We start from the raw sequence: 13,987 nt of genomic DNA, 5'->3' as shown, positions 1-13,987 counted from the left end.
ATATCAGTTTTTAAAATCTACTTTGAACCTTAACGGTCATAGTGAATTTGAGATTTGTAAATTCCAAACTTCTTTTTTCTAATCTGGTATTAAAAGCTCCAGGGAGATATTGTTACCAAATGATCTTTAAAAGAAGCATAACCAACATATTTATGGCAGTTTTATTATTATTTGTGTATGTTTTGTGCATGATTAATAGCATCCTTACCCATGCTGATTCAGTGCTTTCTAGCTTCACTGAGGCCCAAAGCGCGTAACAGTCACGAGAGCGTGCATGATGTGGACAGTTGCACATTCATAAAGTGATAATGACAGACCTGCCATGCACAAGATTAACCAAACCATCCGGAGACATTTGAGTTTCACTGTCTTACCCAAGAATACTTCAATACATAAACAGGCATAGCAGGATTTGAACCTCTAACCTTCTTATCAGAGGTCAACTGCTCTACCTCTGAACCACAGCTGCCATTAAAAAAAATGTGATCAAAGCTCAAAAATCAGTAAAAATAAATAAATAAATAATAAGATAAAAGAATGTGATCAAAAATAAATCAAAGCTTTTATTTATTTCATTTTGGTACACTATCTTACTCAATGTCAAAATGTTTCCAACTTTATTTCCATCATTTGTTCAGGGAATGTTTCAAAAGTTTTCCATCATTATTTTTCTTTCGTTGATTTTCATATGTAAGACTTCAAGATTTAATTGAAGCGGTTTTGTGTCTTTTGTGAATTTTTCGTAAACCTTTCTGTTTAATTTTTTTAAAGATGCCTGAAGGTAAACGTTTAAAGACCCAGTGAAAGGTTTTTAAAGTTTACTTACCTTTTGTGAAATACTACAAGCAGGTGGAAATTTATAGTTAATGTCTAGAGAGTTTATCTGTGTTTTTCTAATGTTCTGTTTACATTTGGTTCTTGTTGGATAGATTGATAACTAACCAAATGCAGACTACAAAAATAGACTATAAAAGTGTACATACAGTACACAGCAGCTACATGACACTTCTGACACAGCACTTTCATTCTCGCAGGCATGAGAAAGTAGAAATATTAGAAGTAACTTAAGTGTTTCGAGAAAAATGTCCCTTAATTTCAAAGTTACAAACCCTTTTATAATGTTATCAAAAAAATAAATAAATAAAACACTTTCTTTTAGCCTTAAGTTAAATAATTGGTGGCATATTTATCCCAGTACTGACAGTTTGTAAAGCAAATAAAAAAAAATAAAAAAAGACGTACCACAAAAACTTAAGTTAGTGTAGTTATTAAGCACAATGAAAAAAAATACTTAATCCAGGAATAAAATGCTTAAAGCATCTATTTTAGAAGAAGCTATTTCTAAAATGCTATTTTTAAATACTCCTTTAGGTTTTAAACATTTTAAAACTAAAAGTCCACAAATCAAAAAATACATCGTTTAAAATTCAAGGTTAAAGCTCTTCAAGTCAAGAGTGAATTAAAAAAAAATCTTAAATTGAAGGTATGTATTGGTAATCAAACAAAATATGTTCAAATTAGGTTGATTGAAATATTGAACCTATTTAAATCTAAAAAAAAAAATGTGGTTTTTAAAAAATATCCTTGAAGTTAATAATCGTGGTAAATGCTGATGTGTGAATAACAATGTTTTCTTAATATATATGTTTTCAAACAGAGGCACAAAAGTGAGTACAACTGGTAAATTATCATCAAGATAATCAATATCTATCTATCTCTATCTATCTGTCTGTATATACATATAACTCTGTTTAACTCTGTTTTTATCCCTTAAGTAAATATGGAAAAATTGTAAAGGATTTTTATGTATTTATTTTATTTGTATTAAGGAACATATCCATATTTTCATCCCAATAGGAGCGATTATTGCTGGTCACTTATTTTGAAAATCTTACTTAACGTATTATTTTGGCTTTTGATAGATAATTCAAGTTTTGAAATGAAGTAATAGTTTTTCTCTTAGAGGGTAAACAGTGATAAAATGAACTGTCTTAAAGTCAATTAAGAGGAAACAGGTTGCAGGTTTTACAGATGTATTCTCTCTTTTTTCCCCTTAATTTTCTTATTTTGCTATGTATTGAAATGTGAATGTTTTGTGCATAATTTGTCCATGACAGGAGTAAATGTAAGCTCCACATTATTGCTGCTAGCTGAACACATCTTCTGGATTGTGTTGGAAGTCAAAGGCTTTGGCTGTTTATCATCCTTGTTTTTTTTTTTTTTTTTTTTCTATACGTTCAACTATCTGAAGTTTTGAGCCAAAACTGATAATTGTCACTGAGTCAGATTTAAAAAAGAATGCTTAAAGATCTACGATAAAATAGACATTTTTTTCTGTTAGACTGCTACAAGGTAAAGCTAAGAAGGATAATGAAGATGGAAAACATGCAAATCTTTTAAATCTATTTTATCTTCCCTCCCCTCTCCGCTGCATCCAAACTATATTACACATAGTGGCTTGACTTTGTGAGTCTTCAATTTAAAAGATGACCTTAAGATTATACCCCATAACCCATCAAACAAAATATTTTTTAATAAAAAAGAAAATGCACACATAAACACCTTTCAAATCAAGCAGAAAGCTAAATACTTGTTTTGACATCAGCTATACTTTGACTTGACAACGTATTCCTCATGTACATCAGACGGCTTACACAGTGCAACCTAAAGTAAAGATATTTTTACATGAAAATGGATTAGTGTTAATTTTTTTAAGGAAGTCTGTTTGTTTGTAACATGTATTGATAATAAAACCTTCCTATCAGGCTCACAAAATCAGAAAACCATGAAGCTGTCCTAAATGTTTCGATCAATGAAAGAGATTCTACCTAGAGTTGTGAATAACTTTTGTTTTTCTTTATGACGTGTGCTAAATTTTCAGCCAGAGTAGCAAATCTTCAAAAGGATGCTAGAAAAAAAGCAACAACAACAAAAAAAAACTCTCATATAAAGCAACAACATCACTTAATTATTAAAATATTGGGAGTAAGCAAACTTTTACAGGCATTTTTCTACCTGCAGATATTTAATGTTTTCATAAACACTAGAGCATCTTAATGCACATGTGTTTAAAAGTGCAGCACCACAATATAGTTGCATTTTTATTATATTGTATGCATCTAATGGCATTCAAAACATACATTTTCCTAAAAATTAACTAATGCTCATGTTAGTAATTTTTTTTGTCTACATCACTGTAGATCAATTAGAAAAAAGTATGAATTAAGAATATTCAGACAGCAAAATTGTATATTTATTTATTTTTATTTTACTGACATGACTAACATTCTATGAAAACAATCCTCATACTTTGTGATCAGGAAGCAATAAGGAGCAAATTGTTTTTGCAGGTAAACATCTTGAATGAAACAAGTTAAGTTTCATGGACAAAACATAAAGAAAAAAAAGAGCAAATGCACACAGATGCTTACACACTGCATAATGAAAAAAAAAATCTAAAATGAACCAAGTAAAGACTTTTAAAAAAATGAGCACTTTACTGAAAATCCATTTGGCTTAAGACAAGCACAATAGTTATGCATTTTATAGTGATAACAAAATACAACAGAACAAAATCAATCAAATAAAACAATTAAGATCTAATTACAATAATGCATGCAGAGATTATTCATTTATAATTATGATTATTATTACCATGTAAAAGATAAGTTATCAGACGTTTTTGCAGAAACACAGGAAAATCTGTCAGAACTGTGCAAAAACTGACATTATTTTCTGGTTCACCCAGTTTGCTATGAAGTTTAGTTTTCAAAACTGTGAATGTTTTAACACAACTAGAAAAAAATGCTTTTCAATAATCAATGAACAATCACGTTCCCCCCTAAAATTTCACAAGACAAGACAGTAGTTACACATTTTAATAGTGACACAAAGTTAGTCTGTCAGACATTACTTAAAATATAAACAATCCGTCACAAGCCAGAGTACAAAATTAATAGCATGGCAAAACATTCACATCCATCATAGGAGCAGAACAAAAACAACAACGAACAAACAAAAAACAAAGCGATAAGTTGTTCAGGGCTTTGCTAGCCCTAAAAGTAAAGAACGGTGCATTCATTAAAACAACAAACAAAAAAAAAAAAAAAAAGGTTTTTTTTTGTAACCTAATGCTAAATAAGTTTTGCAACATATAGTGTGAAACTGCCAAATGCCCATGTCCCATGATCCTGACAGCCAGACGGTCAAAAGCAAAAATGATGACAACAATGATGATCTACAAGGCTGACAGTCTATGATTCAGTGCAGATGAAGAACAATAGTAACTAACTCCTTAACATACCAAATAAACCAACATAACCATGTTCAGCAGCAAAACAAAAGTAACAGGTATTTGAAAAAAAAAAACAATATAAAAAGAAAGAAACATGTGACATGTTGGAGATAAAATCAGTGAAGTGCATGTGGTGTTCATAAAACTACAAACCTCAATTTCACAGAGAAGCTGAAGAAAGAAAACAGTATAGGAAGTTATAACTTCTCATAATTTACAAAGTTTGGGACTGAAATGTAAAGTGCTTTAAAATGGTGGAAAGTCGCACAAAAGTGAAGGAAAAAATATCTACTGCTTACTGTCAGGTTAGAAAAACATTCAGTTTGTGCTTTTTGCGATCATAATGACATTGTTTCTTCCTTTTTGGTAATTAACTTAAAACATATAAGCAGAGGCCTGCAGTACACTGAGCTAACTTTTACAACTAACTAGTAAAACCTTTAAAAAAATGAGTTGCCCTTACATTATATTCCTCTCCAATATTATTGATCACAGTTTTTGAGCAATTTGATAAACAGATAAAATAAAAGGCTTTTTTTCTTAAATAAAAACAAAACATATGTTGTAAATGCTTATACTGTATAGAAACAATAGTGTACATCCCACTTTCTGTTGTTCTATTCCTTAAAATAAAATTTGATGCTCCGTATTTTTAAACATAGCCTATTTTAAAATGAAATAGGAATAATTTATTGTATTTTATTTTATTTTTTAATTAAAGAGTGAAATTGATGTTTACTGAATTATTACGTCATGACGTCACAATCAGCGCGATAGCTTGTCAGACAAAAAGGTGGAGGTCGGTGGAAATTCTTCATCATAGTCCGTCTCCTCGCGTAAAAGCTCCACTTTCACGATCTTGGAGTATATTTCTATCAGATTAGGAGGCACGTGAGCATCGCTTCCTCTGTGAAAGCCGCGCGCGCTCTTCATCAGCCCGTGAGCAGGATCAGGATGGGGTACGTGTTCCTGCTTCTGTGCGCCTCTGCCTTCATCAACTCGGTCTTTTGCGTAACCCATTATTCGGTTCCTGAAGAAATGGAGGAGGGATCCGTGGTCGCGAATCTGGCCGCGGACCTGGGATTAGACGTGAAGACGCTGAAGTCGCGGAAAATGCGCGTGGATGTTGTGGCCAATAAAAAATACCTGGAGATCAACAAAGACACCGGGGAGCTCGTGATTTTGGAAAAAATCAACAGGGAGTTTCTTTGTCCCCTGAAGACAACCACGTCATGTTTTATTAAATTGGAGGCTACGATTGAAAATCCAATCCGCATGTTTAACATCGAGGTGGAAATAACTGACATTAATGACAACGCTCCACATTTCCGTCGAGGGACGATGCATCTGGACATTTCAGAGTCCAGTCCCGTTGGAGAGAGGTTTTCACTCAATAATGCCGCAGATCCAGATGTGGGCGCAAACTCTGTGAAAAATTACCACCTGAGCGCCAGCGAGCACTTCTCTATTGAGATTCAGACAGGAAGGGACGGATCAAAGTTCGCTGACTTGATCCTGAAAAAGCCTTTAGACAGAGAGCAGCGGGCTGTTCACACTTTATCCCTCACTGCTGTAGACGGAGGGGTTCCCACGCGCACGGGGACTGCCAGCATCATAGTGCGCGTGCTCGATGTGAATGACAACGCCCCTTCTTTTGACAAAGACACCTATGTTGTGGATGTAATGGAAAACTCCCCGATTGGAAGTTTAGTGATCAAACTTAATGCAACTGATTTAGATGAAGGATCCAACGCTGATGTCGTTTATTCTTATAGTTTGTACACATCAGAGAGAACACAACAGATGTTTCAGTTAAATCCAGAGAATGGAGAAATACGAGTGAAAGAGATGATTAACTACGAAGATTTGCAACTTTATGAAATGGAAGTTATAGCTAGTGATAAAGGACCGAGCTCCTTATCTGGTCAGTGTAAAGTTAAAATACAGGTAACAGATATGAATGATAATCATCCAGAACTTTCTATCAAATCCTTTCAGAGTCCAGTAAAAGAAAATGTGGCTAAAGACACAGTGATCGCTGTAGTTAGTGTGAGTGACAAAGACTCAGGGGAAAATGGAATAGTTGATCTTCACATTCCTGATAATATGCCTTTCAAGCTGAGAGAGTCCTCTGATAACTATTATGAATTAGTGGTTTCAGAGGCGTTAGACCGTGAGAAGGTCCCAGAATATGACATCACCTTCACTGTGACAGACAGAGGTTCTCCTCCTTTGTCTGACAATGAAACCATGACTTTAGAGCTGCTGGATGTCAACGACAATGTCCCACAGTTCCCAAAGTCCTTTTACACCATCAGAGTGATGGAGAATAATGCCCCCGGGGCCCTGCTGGAGTCTCTGAGTGCGTTTGACCCTGACCTCCATGAAAACCAGTATCTGGTTTACGTCATCATAGAGAAGGAGATCGCTAACACCTCCATGTCCATGCTGTTCTCCATCAATCCAGAGGACGGGAAACTTTACGCGCTGAAAACCTTTGACTATGAGATTGAGAAGGAGTTTCTTTTCCACATCGAGGCCAGAGACTCTGGCTCTCCTCCTCTCAGCAGTAATGTGAGCGTCCACATCATCATTGTGGACCAGAACGACAACGCTCCTGTCATCGTGTCTCCGTGGCGAGCACACGGCTCTGTGGTGGAGGAGAAGATTCCCAGATCCACAGATAAAGGCTCCCTGGTCGCCAAGGTGATCGCTTTGGACACGGACTCTGTGCACAACTCTCGGATTACATACCAGTTCCTGCAGGTGACTGACGCCACCTTGTTCAGTCTGGACCAATACAACGGAGAGATCCGGACCATGAGGATGTTCAGTTACAGAGACCCGCGCCACCAGAGACTGGTTGTTGTTGCCAAGGACAACGGGGAGCCGGCTCTCTCTGCTACAGTCACCATCAAGCTGTCCACAGAGGAGACTGCTGTTAAGGCCTACTCTGACATGACTGAGGTGCCTCTGGAATACGACATCTTCTCAGACCTTAACTTGTATCTGGTGATTGGTCTGGGCTCGGTGTCCTTTCTCCTGCTCATCACCATCTTGGTCACCATCGTGCTGAAGTGTCAGACAGCCAAGCCCAGCAAACTAGCTCCTCCCAGCAGGAACAGTGTGATCAGTGAGAGGAACTCCACCATCGCAGACTCCACTCTGGTGTCCAACGATGCCTACTGGTACAGTCTGTTTCTGGCAGAGACCAGGAAAGGGAAGCTGGTGGTTAGACAGCCTGTGCCAAAGGGCTCCAGATACATCGTGTCCAGCATTCCAAGAGGGACAGGACTCACAGACACTAGTGACTCAGCTGCTTCCACTCTGCAGGTACAAATAAAAATATATGTGTTATGTATTTCCTTCTGCTTCTTTTTAAATTTTCAACCAAATAAATTCTTGGAAAAATTGTTTCCAAATAACAATTTGATTTTTCACCACTTCTCATTAGACATCTTTTTCCAATCACTTCAAACTTTAAACTTCATATAACCTAATCCTAAAGTTACTCACGCTGAGGAATTATGACTATTAAAGTTAAACTATTAAAATGTCTGATGTTTCTAAATTTTAAATAGTAATATGAAAAAAAATACCACAGCATAAACAATATTGCACTTTGATTTACAATAAAAAATAAACAAATAAATAACTGTTTAAAGACAAAATGCTCTTCAATCATTAAGCTAAACTTGTAGCATTTTTTTGTGTTGCTTTGTTGGATATGTCCTTTTGATCCCTAAACGTATATAATATAACTTCTGCAGATTTATACAGATCTATATATATATATTTTTTTGTATATGTAGTTTTGCTGATATCTTTATAAGCAAGATAGACAACCCTGGAGGCTCGTTCCCCCTTTGATAGTTTTCATTTAATTTATATTTTTGTTTCTGGAATTCTTGCTGAAACTTTTTTACTCTAGTCTTAAAATCAGCACATTTCCGCTGAGGTAAGTATGTATGTTCTTGAAATAATAACCAGCTGTTTGTTTTCCCGCAAGTCTCCAATATAACAAAAATATTTGTACCTTTAATGATGAATTCTGCTGCAGCTCTTGGTGTGGGATGTTTCATTTCCATCACTTCTCTTATATTGACAGCGACTCTGTGATTAAAGGGTAAAAGCCATAAAAATCTTGTTGTTATTGCAATCAGCTAACCATTTTACTTCTTTTTTTCTTTTTTCTTCCAAAGTACCCTAAATGAGGAAAATCCACTTGGCAGCTGGAGGTATGCAGATCCCACCCTGGATAATATTTTTGAAATTTTTATGCTAACCTTTTGTGTTTTTTTAAATCTTGTTGTATTTTCATTAAGTTATTGTTTTGACATTTTGTTTTTGTCTTTAACAATTTAATTTAGGAGCCATTTCTTTAATTGTTTATTATTATTTTATAAATGTATATTATTTGAATTATTATAAACTTTGCCAGATTCCTTTTTAGCTCTTCATGCTCACAGTGGTGTCAGTGTTAGTTCAGCATCTGACTAAAAACTTCCCTTTAGATTTTTTTTTTATTCAACCTCCTACCCAATGTTTTTTTTTTCTTTTAATGTTCATTTTTGGCCTAAAGTTAAAACATTTTGGACTTTTTTCAGAAAGGATAACTCATGTGAGGTTATATAGTAGGGTGTTTTTTAACCTTTTTGCACAACACACCAGCAACCAAAAATATATTAAAAAAAGTTAAATTGTAGTCTATAATGATGTAAAGTCTCTCCACATTCTCATTCTCATTTTTTTGTAATCATTGCACCACAAAAAAAATGATGTTGCAGCTGTTTTTCCTAAAATTATTATAGTTTTCTGTAATAATTTTTAACTAAATTAGATGAAAATTTGTCCAGTTAGTTCTTTTCCCTCTAGTTTATTAAAATGCAATTTCATATCCCCTCACAAAAAAATAAATAAATAAAATGACATTTTTTCTTGACAAGAATTTTTTTTTTCTCTTTGTGCAAGAGTAACTTTATTTATTTTTTTAATCAAAGTACAATCACGGCATGTTTGATACATTTTAGAGAAAAACGACCATCATTATATTCAGTTTCTCTGTAACAACATGAAGTTAAATTAGGTTTTTTGTCTAAATCAAAGATGTAACTTTAGCAAAAATGTTTTATTTATTTTTGGGTAATTACATTGTTTCAGTTTAGTTTATATGTGTCTATTGGCCACTTAACTTTAATTCCGTTTCCTTTATTTTTTTCTTTCTACTTATATTTAAACTTAATTTCAAGTTTTTCAAAAGTGACTGAAGTCTGAAAATGAATTATTTTATAAAGATGACCTGGACCAAGCATTGAAATCTCTGACAGTAATTCCTTTGTTCTCAAACACAGACTTTGGAGGAGAACTAAATTATTTTCCTGCTTTTATCAAGTAGGTTTGCCAACTATTAGAACAGATGTTTGCATTTTATATCATGTGAGGTGTAGTGAAAAGAAGTGATGCTGATGGCAGACAAACGTACATCTGTGACTTTTATCATTTTATTCACTTTTTACTCGATTTTACCCCAGATCCTGCAGGAAGCTGCTAGGGGTACATATTGAATGTGATTCGTCCAATAAATTCACATTCTCCGCCTTTGTTTTAACAAGCATCAAAGTTGCTCGATACATTTCCAAAAGTGTGCTTCACTAATCTAAAAAAAACATTTACCATCGCCAGAATATCAGCTCCATGTTCATCCAAACAAGACAAGGTTTCACACTGAGTAGTTAGGAATATGAAAAATCATGAAATACTTTTATTTTTTGTTTTTATTTGATTTCTCTTCAAGATACGGATGAGAATGACAGTACTGTGATTAAGCTGCAGCTTTAGACAATTGCTCTCTTTTTGGAAAACTCTGACCCCTTAAAGTTTAAACAGTCTTCACGAATCATTCATGGAGACTTTATCAATGCGTCATCAATCTATCCATTCAGATGTGGTTTACATCATCTCAGCTGGAAAAATCGAACTTTCTGTTCTAACAGTTTTCAAATCTTCGTGATGAAAGCAGATGTAGAGTTTAATCCTTTAAGGGTCGTGTTTGTGCACCGAGGAACTATTAAAAACTAGATAATTCCAGTGTTTGGTCCAAGTCATCTTTCTAATTAAAACAGCTGGTTTCTAATGTGTTTACTGAAGGACAAATAGCATTTCAGAACTTTGAAAAAAAGATTAAAGTTAAGTTTAGAACCAAGTAATAAAAAAAGAACCATGGTTAAGTTGCCAACAGAGACATTTATCTAAAAATAAACAATTTATTTACCCAAAACTGAATAAAATATTTTTGTGAAAGTTTTGACTTAGACAAAAGAAAAAAACAAATAAAACGTTTTACTTTTTTGTCTCTTTATAAATGAACTTATGAACTGGAAAATGATGTTGATCTTTTTTTTTTTTTTTTGTAAAATGCATACTGTGATTATTTGTTCAAAAATTACAGTTGCTTTTATAAAAATCTTTTTTTAAAAATAATCGGTTTAGAAGGAATACTATTATGTTCTTTTGTGACGTTACATAAAATTGCATTTTAATACATGTAAGGGCAAACTTTTCAAATTACTGAAAACCTTTTACAACTATTACGAAAAACAGCTGCAGCTTCACGCTTTATGTGGCTCAATTATTACAAAAAGCAGATCATGGAGGAACTGCACATCAATACAGACTAAAGAGCTTCTCTTGTGCCTTGTGTTTTTTTGTCAGGGAAAAAAAAAAGTGTTTCTTGGCCAAAAAAGGTTGACAAACACAGTATTATTTAAAACTTTCCTCCTGTCCAAAGATGATTAGAATGTGAGACAAAACATTTTAACAGAATTCTTAAGTTCACAGTGCTGTCATTTAACGGCCTTTCAGGACAATCTAGACTTTGAATGAATTACTATGTTTTCCAAAGAATGCAATGCATGTATGTATTAATGTGCATTCACTCCCCTACTGACCCTTCACTGCTATTTTAGGAGTATGGCCCAGTTTTTCAGTGTTTTTGTGGAACAGGAGTATGCTGTTTCTGTCCTCTTCACAGAATGACACTTCTAAGCGGGTGTGATAAGTCTACTGATCTAATTCTTTGTGCAGGAGAAGTGCAAAGAGAAAGCCTGCTGCCTAGCAACCACTCTCCTTCCCATAGTTTTGGAGCATGGTATTCATTGATAGACCTGTCACTTTTCCACTACATGCTAAAGGATGCACTCAGCCCCACCTCCCACTCTCTCGTCTGCCTGAAACCCCTGTCTGAGCGACAGCTGCATGAGCTGTGTCGTTTTGTCCTAAACTGGAGGCCGTTTGTCATTTTCTGCATTTGTTTACTCTTTCTCATCTCATTGGCAGGCATCCACCACCAGCAGCAGCAGTTCCACTTGAAGCTGTTCCCCAAGCTGTCTTTAGTATGGAGGTAAACCGAAAACTATTCATGGAAAATGAGAAGATGTCCTCATCAGCAACCAGCCCACATCCACAGCCCGTATCCACTTTGCTCAGTCTGGTCCTCGTTCTTTACTCCGTGTGTGGTCGTCACGCTGTCATATCAACAACTAAAAGCTAAGAAGTTATATCGCTTCTCCCATGTTCTGTGAGCCAATGAAAACAAGTCAGCAATAGCTCTGTGTGGCTTCATGATGCATGATGAGACTGCATGACTTCAACCTCCTGTAGAACTGTCGGGCAAAAAGGACACAAATGGACAAGCTGTTAACGGAAATGTACCAGAGAATATTCCAAGAAGCCAAAACAAGGACTGTTGGAGAAGAGTCGGGAATGTCTAAATGCCTTTAAAAGTTTATCCTGTGCTTTAACTTGTTATTTAACTGCATTAATGTTTGACATATGTAAACTTAAAAGTAACATAGCACAAATAACAGAAATGCTGAACGACCAACACACATTAAACACGCAAGTAACAGTGAATTGTTTTATAGATGTAAAAATGTTTAACATGTTCATTGATAGTGTGCTTTGCAAATGACCAAGGCCTACATACAAGAACAAGAGTGCCAAGTTCAGGAAAAGACCCACAATTGATGGCCTTTAGCAATCATGCCTTTCATGTTTTCTGCATGAAGTTATCATTGTACCTTGATAGTTTTTGATGTTTTGAAGTGTTAAACATATCCTTTTTACACTAAAAAGGCACAATAGAAGTTTGAATACAGGGTGGAGGAATGCATTTTATTGCACCCAGAAGAAAAGAAGTTATTGTTCAACTTGATGTATTTTTTATTCATTTATGCAAAAACAGCAAGCTGAAGGTGCATACTGGGTGTGAATGTTTTGCTGGATTCTATTAGAGAAAACATCTTGAGGTTTAGAGTGAAAAACTTTTCTGAAATACTGTAAATACACTTGAAGCACCAATTTCAGGTTTAAAAGTCCCAATCCCAGCTCTAGGTGTTTTTCTCATTCAGTATCTTCTACATTTATGAAAACTCAGTACCAGACATTCATATCACCAGTGTACTCTTTTTGTTCTTTTCACCCAGTCTACTCTGTTCATGCTTATCAAGGATTGCTGTACTATCTGTATACCCAGCACATGTTGTATATTTCATCATATGTTTTTCTTTACCAAATTGCCTTTTATTTTCAGTATTGTGCCATTACATATATTTATTGTAAAAAAAAGAAGTGTGTCATTTGATTCTGTATGAAAGAAGTGAAAAATCAACAACACAATCATTTAGTCGAAACATTTAGCACTGCTTACATTGTGTGTCTCTCGAGATGTTAAAATCTGTTTCAGCCAAAAGAAAACTAAAATAATAACCATAAGGTATGGAATTTTGTGTTGTGTAACCACCATGGTAGAACATGTAGTCAGTTCTGTATTGCGACTTGTTGTGATCTGATCAGTATGAACTATTAAATTTAAAGAGAAAAGGGTTGAGTGAGTTTTTTTCCCTTTTTTAGGTATACTATATAGTTATATTGTGTGTATTTGTAAACTTGGTTTAAAATGTTTAGGAGAGAGGGTTTAGACTGGTTCCACTTCTTCATCTTTTTTTTTGCATTACGGTGTGCTATTTAAACAGTTGCAAAAGTTGCATATTATAATGGGATAATACAGTATTTTTAATTTCTGAAATTTTTTTTCTGGATGATATTAGATTTTAAATACCTTCTTTAGAATACATTTCTTTTCAATCCTACATTGTAAATATACTAGCTTATTATGTAACAAAATGAAGAAACCTTAAAATAGAATTGCCCCTCAGGGATAAATCAAATTGTTTGAACTTGAACTTGAAATTGAAATTGGAGAAATATTTTACTTCTTTTTTGTCAAAATGACCGTAAATAAAATGTAGGCAAGGTGAGTTCATTTATGTAGCACATTTTGTGCACAAGGACAGTTCAAAATGCTTTACATCAAACATTGAAATATTTATTCAAAATAATTATGAAAGGTGTAATTATCAAAATTAATTAAAAAAATCAATAACAAGAACTTAATTTAAAATATGTTTATAATAACAGTGTGGATTCAAACTTTTGAATAAAAACTCATCAACTGCAGCTGATAACAAGTTAGTCTTAGATAGACAGTTTTATTAATCCATTTGGGACGGGCCCGCAGGGAAATTAAAGACATAGATTTGACATGGATTTAAATACACTGACTGTTTCAGCAGATTTGAAGCTTTTTGAAAGTCTGTTTCAGATCTGTGGAGCATAGAAGCTTCTCCATGTTGG

At 34.4% G+C, this 13,987-nt stretch overlaps 1 protein-coding gene across 2 annotated transcripts; it reads left to right on the top strand.

Annotated features, from left to right (window-relative positions):
- Positions 1–1,546: 1,546 nt before the first annotated feature.
- On the top strand, positions 1,547–13,177 carry LOC112153412 (protocadherin alpha-C2). 2 transcript variants are annotated; one of them, XM_024283621.2, is made up of 3 exons: positions 1,549–7,627; positions 8,497–8,532; positions 11,630–11,807. In XM_024283621.2, exons 1-2 carry the CDS (start codon positions 5,249–5,251, stop codon positions 8,506–8,508), a joined length of 2,391 nt encoding a protein of 796 aa, XP_024139389.1. In that variant the 5' UTR covers positions 1,549–5,248; the 3' UTR covers positions 8,509–8,532; positions 11,630–11,807. The 2 variants fall into 2 exon arrangements, with proteins under 2 accessions (XP_024139388.1, XP_024139389.1); XM_024283620.2 differs by lacking the exon at positions 8,497–8,532 and having other exon boundaries at positions 1,547–7,627; positions 11,630–13,177.
- The last annotated feature ends 810 nt before the right edge of the window (positions 13,178–13,987 follow it).

This window comes from Oryzias melastigma, linkage group LG10, assembly GCF_002922805.2.
Source record: "Oryzias melastigma strain HK-1 linkage group LG10, ASM292280v2, whole genome shotgun sequence".
NCBI classification, from domain to species: Eukaryota; Metazoa; Chordata; class Actinopteri; order Beloniformes; family Adrianichthyidae; genus Oryzias; species Oryzias melastigma.
This window is presented reverse-complemented; position numbering and strand designations above follow the sequence as displayed.

Coding starts and splice junctions, on each gene's coding strand:
- LOC112153412 (XM_024283620.2), top strand. CDS start 5,249: ATGGGGTACGTGTTCCTGCTTCTGTGCGCCTCTGCCTTCATCAACTCG. Junction 7,628..11,629: donor CAGCTGCTTCCACTCTGCAG/GTACAAATAAAA, acceptor TCTCATTGGCAG/GCATCCACCACCAGCAGCAG.